At 45.8% G+C, this 21,041-nt stretch overlaps 1 protein-coding gene across 1 annotated transcript in view; it reads left to right on the forward strand.

Annotated features, from left to right (window-relative positions):
- HSPA12A (heat shock protein family A (Hsp70) member 12A) overlaps positions 1-20,834 on the forward strand; it is a 54,236-nt gene extending 33,402 nt beyond the window's left edge. Inside the window, exons 4-12 of the mRNA XM_056529552.1 lie at positions 354-540; positions 1,110-1,214; positions 1,688-1,804; positions 6,860-7,010; positions 10,112-10,198; positions 10,424-10,528; positions 11,975-12,233; positions 14,531-14,634; positions 19,897-20,834. Coding sequence (XP_056385527.1) covers positions 354-540; positions 1,110-1,214; positions 1,688-1,804; positions 6,860-7,010; positions 10,112-10,198; positions 10,424-10,528; positions 11,975-12,233; positions 14,531-14,634; positions 19,897-20,531 — 1,750 coding nt within the window. The 3' untranslated portion in view covers positions 20,532-20,834. The remainder of the gene's footprint in view (positions 1-353; positions 541-1,109; positions 1,215-1,687; positions 1,805-6,859; positions 7,011-10,111; positions 10,199-10,423; positions 10,529-11,974; positions 12,234-14,530; positions 14,635-19,896) is intronic.
- The last annotated feature ends 207 nt before the right edge of the window (positions 20,835-21,041 follow it).

Raw genomic sequence — 21,041 nt, forward strand, 5'->3', positions numbered from 1 at the left:
TGACATTTTCTCCCTCATAGTGTTAAAGTTCCTTAATCGTCAAGATCTCTGCTTGCTGGCAAGATGATGATAAACCAATTCTTATTTTATTACTCACAGCTGGGATCTCGTTACAATGTATACAGTTGGATCTCCCTCCAGTGCTGATAGTTTGTTACACTACATTGTATCAGTCGGGAGTTGTCGGCTCAGAGCAGTGGACAGAACTGTGGATCTCTCAACTGTTGCAAAACTACAACTCCTAGCATGCCGTTGGCTGTCCGGTCATGCTGGGAGTTGTAGTTTTGCAACAGCTGGAGGGCCACAGTTTGGAAACAAAAAAATGAAAGTGATGATCGTGTATCGTTCTGCAGGAGGTGGGAAGGGGGAGACCCCGGAGTGTCCACCCAGAAGACCCCGACCACCATGCTCCTCATGCCCGACAGGAAGTTCCACAGCTTCGGATTCGCTGCCCGGGATTTCTATCATGACCTGGACCCCAGTGAGTCCAAACAATGGCTGTACTTCGAGAAGTTCAAGATGAAGCTGCACAGCAGTACGGTGAGTAATCATCACATGTAACATACATTACACACACCATCACATGTAACACACATGACACACACCATCACATGTAACACACATCACACACACCATCACATGTAACACACATCACACACACCATCACATGTAACACACATCACACACACCGTCACATGTAACACACATCACACACACCATCACATGTAACATACATCATCACACACCATCACATGTAACACACATCACACACACCATCACATGTAACACACATCACACACACACCATCACATGTAACACACATCACACACACCATCGCATGTAACACACATCATACACACCCTCACATGTAACACACATCATACACACCATCACATGTAACACACATCACACACCATCACATGTAACACACATCATACACACCCTCACATGTAACACACATCATACACACCATCACATGTAACACATCACACACACCGTCACATGGAACATACATCACACACACCATCACATGTAACACACATCACACACCGTCACATGTAACACACATGATACATATCACACAACAGATAATTTTTGTGTCTCCTCAGGACCTGACCATGGAGACGGATCTAATAGCGGCGAATGGGAAGAAGGTGAAGGCGCTGGAGGTTTTCGCTTATGCTCTGCAGTACTTCAAGGAGCAGGCGCTAAAGGTGAGGGGCGGTATGGTGTATAGAGCGGAGGAGAGGACAGCGCCCCACACTGGTCATCAGGCCAGGCCAGTGCAGCTCTGGCTGTGACTATAGTCTCTGTAATAGATCAGTGAGTGCAGCTCTGGCTGTGACTATAGTCTCAGTAATAGATCAGTGAGTGCAGCTCTGGCTGTGACTATAGTCTCAGTAATAAATCAGTGAGTGCAGCTCTGGCTGTGACTATAGTCTCAGTAATAGATCAGTGAGTGCAGCTCTGGCTGTGACTATAGTCTCAGTAATAGATCAGTGAATGCAGCTCTGGCTGTGACTATAGTGTAATGTGACTGTAACATGTGATACATTTCTATCATTATTTTCTGGGGGCGTCTTTAGTGAAATGATGAGGATTACTCCATCCTCTGTCTATGGGGTCGGTGGGGTCCTCCGGCTCCTGTCACTGCCGTCTCCTCTTCTTCATATTTTCTGGGTTCCAGGAGCTGAGTGACCAGTCCGGAGAAGAGATGGACAACAATGAGGTCAGGTGGGTCATCACCGTCCCCGCCATCTGGAAGCAGCCGGCCAAGCAGTTCATGAGGCAGGCGGCCTACAAGGTGAGGACTTACAATCTATGTTTCTTTAGAGACAGTGAGCCAATGACAAGCAAGGATTTGTACTTCTGCCCTCACCGCCTCATCCTATTCTGACCTCCTTCACCGCCTCCTTCCATGGTCACCTTCACCACCTCATCCTATTCTCCCCTCCTTCACCGCCTCCTTCCATGGTCACCTTCACCACCTCATCCTATTCTGACCTCCTTCACCGCCTCCTTCCATGGTCACCTTCACCACCTCCTTCCATGGTCACCTTCACCACCTCATCCTATTCTGACCTCCTTCCGTGGTCACCTTCACCGCCTCCTTCCATGGCCACGGCCTCCTTCCATGGTCACCTTCACCGCCTCATCCTATTCTCCCCTCCTTCACCGCCTCCTTCCATGGTCACCTTCACCGCCTCCTTCCATGGTCACCTTCACCGCCTCCTTCCATGGTCACCTTCACCGCTTCCTTCCATGGTCACCTTCACCGCCTCATTCCGTGGTCACCTTCACCGCCTCCTTCCATGGTCACCTTCACCGCCTCATCCTATTCTCCCCTCCTTCACCGCCTCCTTCCATGGTCACCTTCACCGCCTCCTTCCATGGTCACCTTCACCACCTCATCCTATTCTCCCATCCTTCACCGCCTCCTTCCATGGTCACCTTCACCGCTTCCTTCCATGGTCACCTTCACCGCTTCCTTCCATGGTCACCTTCACCGCCTCATTCCGTGGTCACCTTCACCGCCTCATTCCGTGGTCACCTTCACCGCCTCATTCCGTGGTCACCTTCACCGCCTCATTCCGTGGTCACCTTCACCGCCTCATTCCGTGGTCACCTTCACCGCCTCATTCCGTGGTCACCTTCACCGCCTCATTCCGTGGTCACCTTCACCGCCTCATTCCGTGGTCACCTTCACCGCCTCATTCCGTGGTCACCTTCACCGCCTCATTCCGTGGTCACCTTCACCGCCTCATTCCGTGGTCACCTTCACCGCCTCCTTCCGTGGTCACCTTCACCGCCTCATTCCGTGGTCACCTTCACCGCCTCCTTCCGTGGTCACCTCCCTCACCCCATCTCATATTCTTACTTTTACCACAATATAGTCACCTCTACAGTCCCACCACCTGGGCAACTCTACGACTCATCTCAAGGCCACCTTCCACCCTATCCCTGTCTCCTCCATCACCCCATCCCGTGGTCAGTTGCTCCACCCTGTCATGAGAGCCACCATCACCTGCTCACCCCTACCATCCCTTAATAACAGACCCTGCCACGTAGTCACTTCCAACATTGTCACCAGTCTCAACATGGAACATGGATAACCTACACCGTCCCAACGCCCCTTTATCACCCCCACACCATCACATGGTCTCCTCCACAGTCCCATCCTATTGTCACCTCGGCCCCCTCTGGGCCATCTGGCAGAATGATGACGTCTTAATCCTCCCCCCGATTATTCCTGGTGACTCTCAGATGAAACCCCCCATTACGGGAATGTCTCAGCCGGTCTCTGGGGCTCCGGTTGGATTCACCATTACATCTGAATCGATCCGGGAGATTTATTGTGCTGCTCAGCCGGATGAGGACGCGGGTTAGACGCTTATTTCCTGCACTATTACTGGGGGGATTTATCATCTGTCGGCCCCCCGGGTCCTTCTCCTCTGAGGTTGTCACAAGGGCAGAGCTCAGATTTCCACACAATGTAAATGAGTCCATTAAAAGCCTCCACAGATGATGTTCTCCGGGCCGGACTACGCCATCTGTTATAGGGGGGGGGTCACTTTGCCACCACAGTCTCTTGTCACCCAGGTTCCCTTAATACAAAAATTTGCTTAAAAACTGGGCTGTGGTTTACAAAGATAAAATGTCACTTTTAATAAGAAGTTACCAGAAAATAACACACTGTTTCCCAATCCGGGTGCCTCCAGCTGTTGCAAAACTACAACTCCCTTATAATTATTATTATTTTTATTATTATACGGCAATTATTATTAGTATTTATTATTATTTTTCTTAATATAATTATTATTATCTATTATTCTTTTATTATCTATTATTATTATTATTGTTTTTCTTATTATTAGTATTTATTATTTTTATTATTATTATCTATTATTTTTATTATTATTATTTATTTTCGACCATGTGACTGTTTTTTTTTCTTTAAATGTCACGCCAAAATAAATCCTCACCGTATATACTGCGGCGCAAATTCCCAATGAAAATAGGTTTGAAGTGATTGGCGCAGAATACGTAGAAGTCCCATAATTTTCTTGTGTTAAGATCCAACATACAGGCTTCCCGCTGTTGCAAAACTACAACTCCCAGCATGCCCGGACAGCCTTCGGCTGTCCGGGCATGCTGGGAGTTGTAGTTTTGCACCAGCTGGAGGCACCCTGGTTGGGAAACACAGACAACAAAGTACCCCTACGATAGGGATTATCTTAAAGGGGATACTTAAAGGGTTTTTTTCTCCATAAAGTGATTATAGTACTTACCTGCCAGACAGTAGTGGACATGCTCAGGAAGGATCGGCGCTTGTCTTGGGGTTGTGAGATTACCATAACACTGTGGCTATCTTTTTTGTGAACTGGCTATTTCCTGTTGGACTTGGTTCTCTCAAACTACAAATCCCATAGTTCCTTGACTGTAAGTGTTAGGTCATTTTTCTTCCTCACACACATCAGCCACCCCACCCATTGAAACTCACCTGTGGTCCCTTCAATGCAATAGACCAGTGTTTTCTGATCAGGGTGCCTTCAGCGGTTGCATATTCTTGCAAAATGATCTCCTGCCCAGCGGTCGCTTCACCCATTGTAGCAAAGACAGGTTCCCTCTGATGACCTGACTAGTGATATAATGTCTCGAGCCTCACTGCCACCTGGGAAAACCACAGAGCAGGTCTGTGGGGTGTGAGCCTTGGTGGTAACATCCCAGGTCTATTGTGTTTGGGGCCTTGGTGGTCACATCACAGGTCTATGGGGTTTGGGCCTCGGGTCACATTATAGGTCTATGGGGTTTGGGCCTCAGGGGGTCACATCACAGGTCTATGGGGTTTGGGCCTCAGGTGTCACATCACAGGTCTATGGGCTTTGGTCTTCAGTGGTCACATCACAGGTCTATGGGGTTTGGGCCTCAGGGGTCACTTCACAGGTCTATGGGGTTTTGGCCTCAGGGGTCACATCACAGGTCTATGGGGTTTGGTCCTCGGTGGTCACGTCACAGGTCTATTGGGTTTGGGCCACATCACAGGTTTATGTGGGCTGGGGTTCAGGAGGCACATCACACATCCATGGGGTTTGGGCCTTGGTGGTAACATCACATGTCTATGGGGTTTGGGCCTCAGGGGTCACATCAAAGGTTTATGGGGTTTAGACCTCGGTGCTCACATCACAGGTCTATGGGATCTGAACCCCAGTGGTCACATCACAGCTTTTTGGGGTCCAGACTTCAGGAGGTTATATCACACGTCTATGGGCCTCAGTGGTCAAATCACAGGTCTATGGGGTTTTGGCCTCAGGGGTCACATCACAGGTCTATGGGGTTTGGTCCTCGGTGGTCACGTCACAGGTCTATTGGGTTTGGGCCACATCACAGGTTTATGGGGTCTGGGGTTCAGGAGGCACATCACACATCCATGGGGTTTGGGCCTTGGTGGTAACATCACATGTCTATGGGGTTTGGGCCTCAGGGGTCACATCAAAGGTTTATGGGGTTTAGACCTCGGTGCTCACATCACAGGTCTATGGGATCTGAACCCCAGTGGTCACATCACAGCTTTTTGGGGTCCAGACTTCAGGAGGTTATATCACACGTCTATGGGCCTCAGTGGTCAAATCACAGGTCTATGGGGTTTGGGCCTCGGTGCTCACATCACAAGTCTATGGGATCTGAACCTCAGTGGTCACATCACATGTCTTTGGGGTTTGGGCCTCGGTGGTCACATCACAGGTCTATGGGGTTTGGGCCTCGGTGGTCACATCACAGGTCTATGGGGTTTGGGCCTCGGTGGTCACATCACAGGTCTATGGGGTTTGGGCCTCGGTGGTCACATCACAGGTCTATGGGATCTGTACCTCTGTGGTCACATCACAGGTCTATGGGGTTTGGGCCTCGGTGGTTACATCACAGGTCTATGGGGTTTGGGCCTTGGTTTCGGAGCACGATGGAGGCTTATGTAATATTAGGCAGGGGGTATCACTGTTATGGCTGATCCACCTGACGTTTTCCATTATAGTGGACTATTTATTGTCCCCTCCCCCACCTTATCGTCGTTTTAATAGAAGAGTTTAAATTTTATGTTTTTTTCTGCAAAGAGACATCAAACCGTCTGTATTGCTCCGGGCGTCGCGTTAATGGCCGCTAAGAGGATTCTGAGATTAAGCCTCCATCTAAGAGGTTGGTAATGAGGGAGAAGACGCTTCGCCCGTAGGTGGTAAACAACGCGGCGCTTCCATGGCGGTCGGCTATCAGACAAGTTTTTGTTATGATCCATCCAGAAAGTGAGAAATATCGTGAAATCTACGGCGATAGAGAAAACGCCGATGGACACAGAACGTATAAATCATCGCCGCTGCCGCCGGAGCACGTAACACATTGCAGAGGATACCCGTTGTGTTCGCTGATGATTAGTATCTATTATTATTGTTATTATTATCTATTATTATTATTATTATTGTTATTATTATCTATTATTATTATTATTGTTATTATTATCTATTATTTTTATTATTATCTATTATTATTTATTATTTGCTTATTTTCAACCATGTGACTGTTTTTTGTTTTTTTTTTCTTTAAATTTCGCGCCAAAATTTATCCACACCGTATATACTGCGGCGCAAATTCCCACTGAAAAATAGGTATGAAGAGATTGGCGCAGAATACGTAGAAATCCCATGATTTACTTTTGTGTTAAGATCCGACATACGGACATACGGCTGTTGCAAAACTACAACTCCCAGGCTTCGGCTGTCAGGGCATGCTGGGAGTTGTAGTTTTGCAACGTCCTGAGAGCCTCGGCCATACAGGATCCTGTAACCATGACGATGCTTCTTCTGTCTCACAGGCCGGGATGGTGTCTCCGGAGAACCCTGAGCAGCTTATCATCGCGCTGGAGCCGGAGGGGGCGTCCATCTACTGCCGCAAACTGCGCCTCCACCAGATGATCGACCTGAGCAACAAAGCTGCCATCAACGGGTTCAGCCCCACCGATCCAGGTCCGCTGCCCATCATACCGCCTCCTGCTGATGTAGTAGAGCTGCTGCAGCTGCATAGGTCTCCATGTAGTAGATGTGACCTGCAGTCCTATATAAGACCACAGACAACAGAGTGATAATGCTGTCGTGGTGTAGTGTCCCGGTCTCTGATGCTCAGTGGTGTAGTGTCCTGGTCTCTGATGCTCAGTGGTGTAGTGTCCCGGTCTCTGATGCTCAGTGGTGTAGTGTCCCGGTCTCTGATGCTCAGTGGTGTAGTGTCCTGGTCTCTGATGCTCTGTAGTGTAGTGTCCTGGTCTCTGATGTTCAGTGGTGTAGTGTCCTGGTCTCTGATGCTCAGTGGTGTAGTGTCCCGGTCTCTGATGCTCAGTGGTGTAGTGTCCTAGTCTCTGATGCTCAGTGATGTAGTGCCTCAGTCTCTGATGCTCAGTGGTGTAGTGTCCTGGTCTCTGATGCTCAGTGGTGTAGTGTCCTGGTCTCTGATGCTCAGTGGTGTAGTGTCCCGGTCTCTGATGCTCAGTGGTGTAGTGTCCCGGTGTCTGATGCTAAGTGGTGTAGTGTCCCGGTCTCTGATGCTCAGTGGTGTAGTGTCCCAGTCTCTAATGCTCAGTGGTGTAGTGTCCCAGTCTCTAATGCTCAGTGGTGTAGTGTCCTAGTCTCTGATGCTCAGTGATGTAGTGCCTCAGTCTCTGATGCTCAGTGGTGTAGTGTCCTGGTCTCTGATGCTCAGTGGTGTAGTGTCCTAGTCTCTGATGCTCAGTGGTGTAGTGTCCTAGTCTCTGATGCTCAGTGGTGTAGTGTCCTAGTCTCTGATGCTCAGTGGTGTAGTGTCCTTGCCTCTGATGCTCAGTGGTGTAGTGTCCTAGTCTCTGATGCTCAGTGGTGTAGTGTCCTAGTCTCTGATGCTCAGTGGTGTAGTGTCCTTGCCTCTGATGCTCAGTGGTGTAGTGTCCTAGTCTCTGCTGCTCCGTGGTGTAGTGTCCTAGTCTCTGATGCTCCGTGGTGTAGTGTCCTGGTCTCTGATGCTCCGTGGTGTAGTGTCCTGGTCTCTGATGCTCAGTGGTGTAGTGTCCTGGTCTCTGATGCTCAGTGGTGTAGTGTCTTAGTCTCTGCTGCTCCGTGGTGTAGTGTCCTAGTCTCTGATGCTCCGTGGTGTAGTGTCCTGGTCTCTGATGCTCAGTGGTGTAGTGTCCTGGTCTCTGATGCTCAGTGGTGTAGTGTCCTAGTCTCTGATGCTCAGTGGTGTAGTGTCCTAGTCTCTGCTGCTCCGTGGTGTAGTGTCCTGGTCTCTGATGCTCAGTGGTGTAGTGTCCTGGTCTCTGATGCTCAGTGGTGTAGTGTCTTAGTCTCTTATGCTCCGTGGTTTAGTGTTACTGGTCTCTGATGCTAAGTGGTGTAGTGTCCCGGTCTCTGATGCTCAGTGGTGTAGTGTCCCGGTCTCTGATGCTCAGTGGTGTAGTGTCCTGGTCTCTGATGCTCAGTGGTGTAGTGTCCCGGTCTCTGATGCTCAGTGGTGTAGTGTCCCGGTCTCTGATGCTCAGTGGTGTAGTGTCCTGGTCTCTGATGCTCTGTAGTGTAGTGTCCTGGTCTCTGATGTTCAGTGGTGTAGTGTCCTGGTCTCTGATGCTCAGTGGTGTAGTGTCCCGGTCTCTGATGCTCAGTGGTGTAGTGTCCTAGTCTCTGATGCTCAGTGATGTAGTGCCTCAGTCTCTGATGCTCAGTGGTGTAGTGTCCTGGTCTCTGATGCTCAGTGGTGTAGTGTCCTGGTCTCTGATGCTCAGTGGTGTAGTGTCCCGGTCTCTGATGCTCAGTGGTGTAGTGTCCCGGTGTCTGATGCTAAGTGGTGTAGTGTCCCGGTCTCTGATGCTCAGTGGTGTAGTGTCCCAGTCTCTAATGCTCAGTGGTGTAGTGTCCCAGTCTCTAATGCTCAGTGGTGTAGTGTCCTAGTCTCTGATGCTCAGTGATGTAGTGCCTCAGTCTCTGATGCTCAGTGGTGTAGTGTCCTGGTCTCTGATGCTCAGTGGTGTAGTGTCCTAGTCTCTGATGCTCAGTGGTGTAGTGTCCTAGTCTCTGATGCTCAGTGGTGTAGTGTCCTAGTCTCTGATGCTCAGTGGTGTAGTGTCCTTGCCTCTGATGCTCAGTGGTGTAGTGTCCTAGTCTCTGATGCTCAGTGGTGTAGTGTCCTAGTCTCTGATGCTCAGTGGTGTAGTGTCCTTGCCTCTGATGCTCAGTGGTGTAGTGTCCTAGTCTCTGCTGCTCCGTGGTGTAGTGTCCTAGTCTCTGATGCTCCGTGGTGTAGTGTCCTGGTCTCTGATGCTCCGTGGTGTAGTGTCCTGGTCTCTGATGCTCAGTGGTGTAGTGTCCTGGTCTCTGATGCTCAGTGGTGTAGTGTCTTAGTCTCTGCTGCTCCGTGGTGTAGTGTCCTAGTCTCTGATGCTCCGTGGTGTAGTGTCCTGGTCTCTGATGCTCAGTGGTGTAGTGTCCTGGTCTCTGATGCTCAGTGGTGTAGTGTCCTAGTCTCTGATGCTCAGTGGTGTAGTGTCCTAGTCTCTGCTGCTCCGTGGTGTAGTGTCCTGGTCTCTGATGCTCAGTGGTGTAGTGTCCTGGTCTCTGATGCTCAGTGGTGTAGTGTCTTAGTCTCTTATGCTCCGTGGTTTAGTGTTACTGGTCTCTGATGCTAAGTGGTGTAGTGTCCCGGTCTCTGATGCTCAGTGGTGTAGTGTCCCGGTCTCTGATGCTCAGTGGTGTAGTGTCCGGTCTCTGATGCTCAGTGGTGTAGTGTCACAGTCTCTAATGCTCAGTGGGGTAGTGTCCCTGTCTCTGATGCTCAGTAGCGTAGTGTCTAAGTCTCTGATGCTCAGTGGTGTAGTATCCCGGTTTCTGATGCTCAGTGGTGTAGTGTCCCGGTTTCTAATGCTCAGTGGTGTAGTGTCTCAGTTTCTGATGCTCAGAGGTGTAGTGTCCCGGTCTCTGATGCTCAGTGGTGTAGTGTCCTGGTCTCTGATGCTCTGTAGTGTAGTGTCCTGGTCTCTGATGTTCAGTGGTGTAGTGTCCTGGTGTCCAATGCGCATTGACCATAATTCTAATCTTTTTTTACTTTGTAGCTAAGGATCACGTTCGTCGAAATCGGCAGAGCCGGATTTTCATGGTGGAAAATGTCATCGGGGAACTGTGGGCGGAGCTTGAGGAAGGTAGGAGGGGCTAATTTAGTGATCTATGCACTGGTGATTGTGTTATATCAGTTACTACTTCTTGTTGTTGGTAAAAGTGGGTGTGGCTATGTAACGTCATGACCTGTCACATGGGTGACATATTATGGGGTATGTACTCCCCCCCCCCCATGTATCGGATCATAATTCTTTAGAATATTTAATGTTAGTCATGACTCTGTATTCATAGAGTTCTGTATTTCACAGGGGATCGGTATGTGGTGGTGGACTGCGGGGGAGGCACCGTAGACCTGACCGTCCACCAGATCCGCTTACCGGAAGGTCACCTAAAGGAACTATACAAGGCGTCAGGTACAGTATTTATAATAAATCTTCCCTCCCCTTTCCCGATTCCATCTGGTCCTATCACCTGAGCCGTACTCTACGCCAACAATAACACCAACTTCCAAAACTGGCTCCTTGGGGGTTGTCCCTTTTATAACTCCGCCCTCCTTCTCTATTCTCTATTTCATTTAAAGGGCCAGCACTCATATTTATGTAAATGAGTCTTCACCATTGTACGATATCTACTTTCTTCATACTGTCATTAAATGGGACAGTGTTTCCCAAGCAGTTTGCCTCCGGCAACTGCAAAACTACAACTCCCAGCATGCCCGGACAGCAAAAGGCTGTCCGGGCATGCTGGGAATTGTAGTTTTGCAACAGCTGGAGGCTCACTGCTTGGAAAACACTGTCAATAACACACACAACATCCATCACAGCCAGTTGGTGAACCCAACAGCTCCATTGCGGGGGCTTTATTTGTGGCATTAAGAACAGGAGATTGTGTTTCACATGCTGGTTCCTGGAGTTCCTGGGCCTGTGGTTCAAAACCTGTACCAGCCCATACCAGCCTAAAGCTGAAGGGCTCAATCACACTCTTGTATATATCACATCCGTTTACAAAATTATTATAATTTTTTAATCTGCATAATTTTTTACTATAGCTGCCCTGATAATGTTTTTATTTAGTCATAGAAGTCAATGGGTTGAATATTAAATGCGAGTTCCGTTTTTGTACAGTTCGTTGTACATGTCCATATATATATAATATATATCTTACACACACAAAAAATATATATTATATAATATAAAAAAAAAAAAAATATATATATATATATATATATATATTATATAATATAATATATATATATTATATAATATATAAAAAATATATATATTATAATATAAAAAAATATATATATTATATAATATAAAATATATATATATATATATAATATATAATATAAAATATATATATATATATATATATATAATATAAAATATATATATAATATAAAATATATATATAATATAAAATATATATATATAATATAAAATATAAAATATATAATATAAAATATAAAATATATAATATAAAATATAAAATATATATATAATATAAAATATAAAATATATATATAATATAAAATATATATATTATATAATATCAAATATATATATATATATATATATAATATAAAATATCAAATATATATATCTAATATATTATATAAAATAGATTGTAAAAAAAAAAAAAAATATAGATATATATATATATATATATATATATATAATATATTAGCTCAGAGATTCCATTGCTTCGCCAACATGGCTGACAGATCATGTGACAGAGGCATTGTTGGATACACTCCGCTGGTGAGTGTATCTCACCCTGTATCTGAGCTGTCAGATTCCGGATGATCAGAGTTTCCGTATTATCGGTCTGTATCAGTGACGCTCTCCTCCTCTATACAGGGGGGCCCTACGGCTCGCTCGGGGTGGATTACGAGTTCGAGAAACTTTTGTGCAAAATTTTCGGAGACGACTTCATCGACCAGTTCAAGGTGAAGCGCCCGGCCGCCTGGGTCGACCTCATGATCGCCTTCGAGTCACGAAAAAGAGCGGCGGCGCCCGACAGGACCAACCCGCTGAACATCACCTTACCCTTCTCCTTCATCGACTACTACAAAAAGTTCAGAGGTCACAGCGTGGAGCACGCCCTGCGCAAGAGCAAGTGAGTCCCGAGCCTCCCGGAAATACACCAGGGATGATGGGAGTGATACATTGTATGATAGGAGAATAGATTGTGAGCTCCTGGGGTCAGGGATGATGGGAGTGATACATTGTATGTGATAGGAGATTAGATTGTGAGCTCCTGGGGTCAGAGATGATGGGAGTGATACATTGTATGTGATAGATTAGATTGTGAGCTCCTGGGGTCAGGGATGATAGGAGTGATACATTGTATGATAGGAGATTAGATTGTGAGCTCCTGGGGTCAGGGATGATGGGAGTGATACATTGTATGATAGGAGATTAGATTGTGATCTCCTGGGGTCAGGGATGATGGGAGTGATACATTGTATGTGATAGGAGATTAGATTGTGAGCTCCTGGGGTCAGGGATGATGGGAGTGATACATTGTATGATAGGAGATTAGATTGTGAGCTCCTGGGGTCAGGGATGATGGGAGTGATACATTGTATGATAGGAGAATAGATTGTGATCTCCTGGGGTCAGGGATGATGGGAGTGATACATTGTATGATAGGAGATTAGATTGTGAGCTCCTGGGGTCAGGGATGATGGGAGTGATACATTGTATGATAGGAGATTAGATTGTGATCTCCTGGGGTCAGGGATGATGGGAGTGATACATTGTATGTTAGGAGATTAGATTGTGAGCTCCTAGGGTCAGGGATGATAGGAGTGATACATTGTATGATAGGAGATTAGATTGTGAGCTCCTGGGGTCAGGGATGATGGGAGTGATACATTGTATAATAGGAGATTAGATTGTGAGCTCCTGGGGTCAGGGATGATGGGAGTGATACATTGTATGATAGGAGATTAGATTGTGAGCTCCTGGGGTCAGGGATGATGGGAGTGATACATTGTATAATAGGAGATTAGATTGTGAGCTCCTGGGGTCAGGGATGATGGGAGTGATACATTGTATGATAGGAGATTAGATTGTGAGCTCCTGGGGTCAGGGATGATGGGAGTGATACATTGTATGATAGATTAGATTGTGATCTCCTGGGGTCAGGGATGATGGGAGTGATACATTGTATGATAGGAGATTAGATTGTGAGCTCCTGGGGTCAGGGATGATGGGAGTGATACATTGTATGTGATAGGAGATTAGATTGTGAGCTCCTGGGGTCAGGGATGATGGGAGTGATACATTGTATGATAGGAGATTAGATTGTGATCTCCTGGGGGTCAGGGATGATGGGAGTGATACATTGTATGATAGGTGATTAGATTGTGATCTCCTGGGGGTCAGGGATGATGGGAGTGATACATTGTATGTGATAGGAGATTAGATTGTGATCTCCTGGGGTCAGGGATGATGGGAGTGATACATTGTATGATAGGAGATTAGATTGTGATCTCCTGGGGTCAGGGATGATGGGAGTGATACATTGTATGATAGGAGATTAGATTGTGAGCTCCTGGGGTCAGGGATGATGGGAGTGATACATTGTATGATAGGAGATTAGATTGTGAGCTCCTGGGGTCAGGGATGATGGGAGTGATACATTGTATGTGATAGGAGAATAGATTGTGAGCTCCTGGGGTCAGGGATGATGGGAGTGATACATTGTATGTGATAGGAGATTAGATTGTGAGCTCCTGGGGTCAGGGATGATGGGAGTGATACATTGTATGTGATAGACTAGATTGTGAGCTCCTGGGGTCAGGGATGATGGGAGTGATACATTGTATGTGATAGGAGATTAGATAGTGAGCTCCTGGGGTCAGGGATGATGGGAGTGATACATTGTATGTGATAGGAGATTAGATTGTGATCTCCTGGGGTCAGGGATGATGGGAGTGATACATTGTATGTGATAGGAGATTAGATTGTGAGCTCCTGGGGTCAGGGATGATGGGAGTGATACATTGTATGTGATAGGAGATTAGATTGTGATCTCCTGGGGTCAGGGATGATGGGAGTGATACATTGTATGTGATAGGAGATTAGATTGTGATCTCCTGGGGTCAGGGATGATGGGAGTGATACATTGTATGATAGATTAGATTGTGATCTCCTGGGGTCAGGGATGATGGGAGTGATACATTGTATACATATATGGGGAGACTTATCAAAACCTGTGCAGAGGAAGAATCTTTCAGTTGCCCATAGCAACCAAAATTGTTTCATTTAAAAAAAAAAAAGCCTCTGAAAAATGAAAGCAGCGATCTGATTGGTTGTTCTAGTCCCCTCCTCCTCCATATACTTCTCACATTGGGTCCCCCAGTAGTGATGTCCGCCATGTCTGCCCCCCTTCTCTCTCCTCCTCAGTGTGGACTTTGTGAAGTGGTCGTCTCAGGGGATGCTGCGCATGAATCCGGACGCCATGAACGCTCTATTCAAGCCGACCGTGGATCATATAATCGATCACTTGTGTAAGTCACAGGAATAGAGAACGTGATGTGAACAGAGCCCAAGAAGAAGCAGAACTGGATGTCTTAAAGGGCCAGACACTGTATATCAGTACTGGAGCATAAACATCATATGTGACTGATATCATCCTCTTATAACGCTCCAGTACTGATATAACCTCTATATATATTACATCATATGTGACTGATATCATCCTCTTATAACGCTCCAGTACTGATATAACCTCTATATATTATATGTGACTGATATCATCCTCTTATAACGCTCCAGTACTGATATAACCTCTATATATTACATCATATGTGACTGATATCATCCTCTTATAACGCTCCAGTACTGATATAATCTCTATATATTACATCATATGTGACTGATATCATCCTATTATAACGCTCCAGTACTGATATAACCTCTATATATTACATCATATGTGACTGATATCATCCTCTTATAACGCTCCAGTACTGATATAACCTCTATATATTACATATGTGACTGATATCATCCTCTTATAATGCTCCAGTACTGATATAACCTCTATATATTACATATGTGACTGATATCATCCTCTTATAACGCTCCAGTACTGATATAACCTCTATATATTACATTATATGTGACTGATATCATCCTCTTATAACGCTCCAGTACTGATATAACCTCTATATATATTACATCATATGTGACTGATATCAGCCGCTCCTCTTATAACGCTCCAGTACTGATATAACCTCTATATATTACATCATATGTGACTGATATCATCCTCTTATAACACTCCAGTACTGATATAACCTCTATATATTACATCATATGTGACTGATATCATCCTATTATAACGCTCCAGTACTGATATAACCTCTATATATTACATCATATGTGACTGATATCATCCTCTTATAACGCTCCAGTACTGATATAATCTCTATATATTACATATGTGACTGATATCATCCTCTTATAACGCTCCAGTACTGATATAATCTCTATATATTACATCATATGTGACTGATATCATCCTATTATAACGCTCCAGTACTGATATAACCTCTATATATTACATCATATGTGACTGATATCATCCTCTTATAACGCTCCAGTACTGATATAACCTCTATATATTACATATGTGACTGATATCATCCTCTTATAATGCTCCAGTACTGATATAATCTCTATATATTACATCATATGTGACTGATATCATCCTCTTATAACGCTCCAGTACTGATATAACCTTTATATATTACATCATGTGACTGATATCATCCTCTTATATCGCTCCAGTACTGATATAATCTCTATATATATTACATATGTGACTGATATCATCCTCTTATAACGCTCCATTACTGATATAACCTCTATATATTACATCATATGTGACTGATATCATCCTCTTATATCGCTCCAGTAGTGATATAACCTCTATATATTACATCATATGTGACTGATATCATCCTCTTATAACGCTCCAGTACTGATATAACCTCTATATATTACATCATATGTGACTGATATCATCCTCTTATAACGCTCCAGTACTGATATAATCTCTATATATTACATTATATGTGACTGATATCATCCTCTTATATCGCTCCAGTACTGATATAATCTCTATATATTACATTATATGTGACTGATATCATCCTCTTATAACGCTCCAGTACTGATATAACCTCTATATATATTACATCATATGTGACTGATATCATCCTCTTATAACACTCCAGTACTGATATAACCTCTATATATTACATCATATGTGACTGATATCATCCTCTTATAACACTCCAGTACTGATATAACCTCTATATATATTACATCATATGTGACTGATATCAGCCGCTCCTCTTATAACGCTCCAGTACTGATATAACCTCTATATATTACATCATATGTGACTGATATCATCCTCTTATAACGCTCCAGTACTGATATAATCTCTATATATTACATCATATGTGACTGATATCATCCTATTATAACGCTCCAGTACTGATATAACCTCTATATATTACATCATATGTGACTGATATCATCCTCTTATAACGCTCCAGTACTGATATAACCTCTATATATTACATATGTGACTGATATCATCCTCTTATAATGCTCCAGTACTGATATAATCTCTATATATTACATCATATGTGACTGATATCATCCTCTTATAACGCTCCAGTACTGATATAACCTTTATATATTACATCATGTGACTGATATCATCCTCTTATATCGCTCCAGTACTGATATAATCTCTATATATATTACATATGTGACTGATATCATCCTCTTATAACGCTCCATTACTGATATAACCTCTATATATTACATCATATGTGACTGATATCATCCTCTTATATCGCTCCAGTAGTGATATAACCTCTATATATTACATCATATGTGACTGATATCATCCTCTTATAACGCTCCAGTACTGATATAACCTCTATATATTACATCATATGTGACTGATATCATCCTCTTATAACGCTCCAGTACTGATATAATCTCTATATATTACATTATATGTGACTGATATCATCCTCTTATATCGCTCCAGTACTGATATAATCTCTATATATTACATCATATGTGACTGATATCATCCTCTTATAACGCTCCAGTACTGATATAACCTCCATATATTACATCATATGTGACTGATATCATCCTCTTATAACGCTCCAGTACTGATATAACCTCTATATATATTACATCATATGTGACTGATATCATCCTCTTATAACACTCCAGTACTGATATAACCTCTATATATTACATCATATGTGACTGATATCATCCTCTTATAACGCTCCAGTACTGATATAACCTCTATATATATTACATCATATGTGACTGATATCATCCTCTTATAACACTCCAGTACTGATATAACCTCCATATATTACATCATATGTGACTGATATCATCCTCTTATAACGCTCCAGTACTGATATAACCTCTATATATTACATCATATGTGACTGATATCATCCTCTTATAACGCTCCAGTACTGATATAATCTCTATATATTACATCATATGTGACTGATATCATCCTCTTATAACACTCCAGTACTGATATAACCTCTATATATGTTACATCATATGTGACTGATATCATCCTCTTATATCGCTCCAGTACTGATATAATCTCTATATATTACATCATATGTGACTGATATCATCCTCTTATAACGCTCCAGTACTGATATAATCTCTATATATTACATATGTGACTGATATCATCCTCTTATAACGCTCCAGTACTGATATAACCTCTATATATTACATATGTGACTGATATCATCCTCTTATATCGCTCCAGTACTGATATAACCTCTATATATTACATCATATGTGATGATATCATCCTCTTATATCGCTCCAGTACTGATATAACCTCTATATATTACATCATATGTGACTGATATCATCCTCTTATAACGCTCCAGTACTGATATAACCTCTATATATTACATCATATGTGACTGATATCATCCTCTTATATCGCTCCAGTACTGATATAACCTTTAGACCTGCGGCATCCCAGACATCCGGTACATGTCTGGCGATGCAGGGCGGAGGCCCGTGATGTCACAGCCACGCCCCCTCAATGCAAGTCTATGTGAGGGGGCGTGACGTATGTCACGAGCGAGGCGTGGCCGTGACGACACGAGCCTCCGCCCCGCATCGCTAGTCATCCGGCACCCGATGCTCTAAACAAACAATGGGTGCAGCAGGGAGATCGCGGGGGACCCCAGCAGCGGGCCCCACACAATCAGACATCTTATCCCTTATCCTTTTGATAGGGGATATGATGTCTAGGGGCGGAGTACCCCTTTAAGTAAAAGTTGCAGGGCAGTGTAATTCAGTGGGGTGTGCCGTGTAATGTAGGTACCTGAATGCGGTGTAATGCAGGGGGGTGTATGCTGTGTAATGTTGGGGGGGTGCAGTGTAATATTGGGGGTAGTATGCAGGGGGGTATATGCAGTGTAATGCAGGGGGGTGTATGCTGTGTAATGTTGGGGGGGGGGGTGCAGTGTAATATTGGGGGGTGTATGCAGGGGCTGAGTGCAGTGTAATGCAGGGGGGTGAGTGCAGTGTAATGCAGGGGGGTGCAGTGTAATGCAGGGTGTGTGTGTGCGCGCGCAGTGTAATGCAGGAGGGTTTGCAGTGTAATGCAGGGTGTGTGTGTGTGTGTGTGCAGTGTAATGCTGGAGGGTTTGCAGTGTTATGCAGGATGTGTGTGTGTGCAGTGTAATGCAGGGGGTGTATGCAGGGGCTGAGTGCAGTGTAATACAGGGGGGGGGGGTTGCAGTGTAATGCGGGAGGGGGGGGGGTTTGCAGTGTAATGCAGGGGGTGAATCCAGTGTAGTGCAGGGGGGGGGGGGTGCAGTGTAATGCAGGGTGTGTGTGTGTGTGTGTGTGTGTGTGTAGTGTAATGCAGGGGCTGAGTGCAGTGTAATGCAGGGGGGTGAGTGCAGTGTAATGCAGGGTGTGAGTCCAGTGTAGTGCAGGGGGTGAATGTGTGCAGTGTAATGCAGGGGGTGAATGTGTGCAGTGTAATGCAGGGGGTGAATGTGTGCAGTGTAATGCAGGGGGTGAATGTGTGCAGTGTAATGCAGGGGGTGAATGTGTGCAGTGTAATGCAGGGGGGGGGGGGTGCAGTGTAATGCAGGGTGTGTGTGTGTGTGTGTGTGTGTGTAGTGTAATGCAGGGGCTGAGTGCAGTGTAATGCAGGGGGGTGAGTGCAGTGTAATGCAGGGTGTGAGTCCAGTGTAGTGCAGGGGGTGAATGTGTGCAGTGTAGTGCAGGGGGTGAATGTGTGCAGTGTAATGCAGGGGGTGAATGTGTGCAGTGTAATGCAGGGGGGGGGGTGCAGTGTAATACAGGGTGTGTGTGTGTGTGTGTGTGTGTGTAGTGTAATGCAGGGGCTGAGTGCAGTGTAATGCAGGGGGGTGAGTGCAGTGTAATGCAGGGTGTGAGTCCAGTGTAGTGCAGGGGGTGAATGTGTGCAGTGTAATGCAGGGGGTGAATGTGTGCAGTGTAATGCAGGGGGTGAATGTGTGCAGTGTAATGCAGGGGGGTTGTGTGCAGTGTAATGCAGGGGGGGGGTGCAGTGTAATGCAGGGGGGGGGTGCAGTGTAATGCAGGGGGGGGGTGCAGTGTAATGCAGGGGTGTGTGCAGTGACAGTGTGTAGTATTGGGTTCCACACTTGCTCCCCATTTACACCCGTTTTCTTGCTCTGCAGCCGACCTCTTCCAGAAGCCGGAGGTGAGCGGAGTGAAGTTCCTCTTCCTGGTGGGGGGTTTTGCGGAGTCGCCCCTTCTGCAGCAGGCTGTACAGAAAGCCTTCGGAGACAAGTGCCGCGTCATCATCCCCCACGACGTGGGTTTAACCATCCTTAAAGGAGCCGTCCTATTCGGCCTGGATCCCGCCGTCATCAAAGTCCGGCGCTCCCCAATGACGTACGGCGTGGGCGTCCTGAACCGGTACGTGGAAGGAAAACACCCGGCAGAGAAGCTCCTGCTGAAGGACGGCACGCGGTGGTGCACCGACGTCTTCGATAAGTTCATCCTGGTCGACCAATCGGTGGCTCTGGGGGAGACGGTGAAACGCAGCTACACGCCAGCCAAGCCCTCCCAGCTCTTGATCATCATCAACGTCTACAGCTCGGAGAAGGAAGACGTCAACTTCATCAGCGACCCCGGAGTGCGCAAGTGCGGCACGCTACGGCTCGACCTGACCGGGGTGGAGGGCTCGCCGGCCCTGACCCGCAGGGAGATTCAAACCATCATGCAGTTTGGGGACACTGAGATCAAGGCCACCGCCATTGACGTTGCCACCTCTAAAAGCGTAAAAGTCAACATTGATTTCTTAAATTAGACTCCGCCCCCTTTCTCTGCCTTCTTGTGACTTTTGCTCCAGCACTGGCTCAGGCCTCTGTTCTTAAAGGAGCCCTTCACTACCAGCGCCTCTGGATCAGGTGATCGACGGGATCTGATGGCGGCTGTCATGGCCAATATTGTCCGGTCCAAGGGAGACGCCACTGCGCAACCAGAAACGCCAGCAGTGAAGATCGCCTTAAACCGTTTTATGGTAACAATTCCAGGTCGACAAGGACATCGCCCCAGCAACATACAGAACAGTACACAATGGCGCCAAATGTTCACCACCACCATTCACTATGAATCTCCGAAACCTCATGGTGTTAAGGCGGAAAATGTGTCCGACCGCCCCGTGTACAGACTGGCACCTGAGCAGATAGAGTCGACCTGGTCTTTGATGCCCCTCCCCCCCCCCCCCCAAGCATGTCCCCAACTCGCTCCGCGCCGCCCGCTGTGATGTAGCATGGCGCCTCCACTTATATAACGCCCACCTGTCACCCGCCACGGG

This window comes from Hyla sarda, chromosome 7 (genome assembly GCF_029499605.1).
Source record: "Hyla sarda isolate aHylSar1 chromosome 7, aHylSar1.hap1, whole genome shotgun sequence".
In the NCBI taxonomy this organism is placed as follows: domain Eukaryota; kingdom Metazoa; phylum Chordata; class Amphibia; order Anura; family Hylidae; genus Hyla; species Hyla sarda.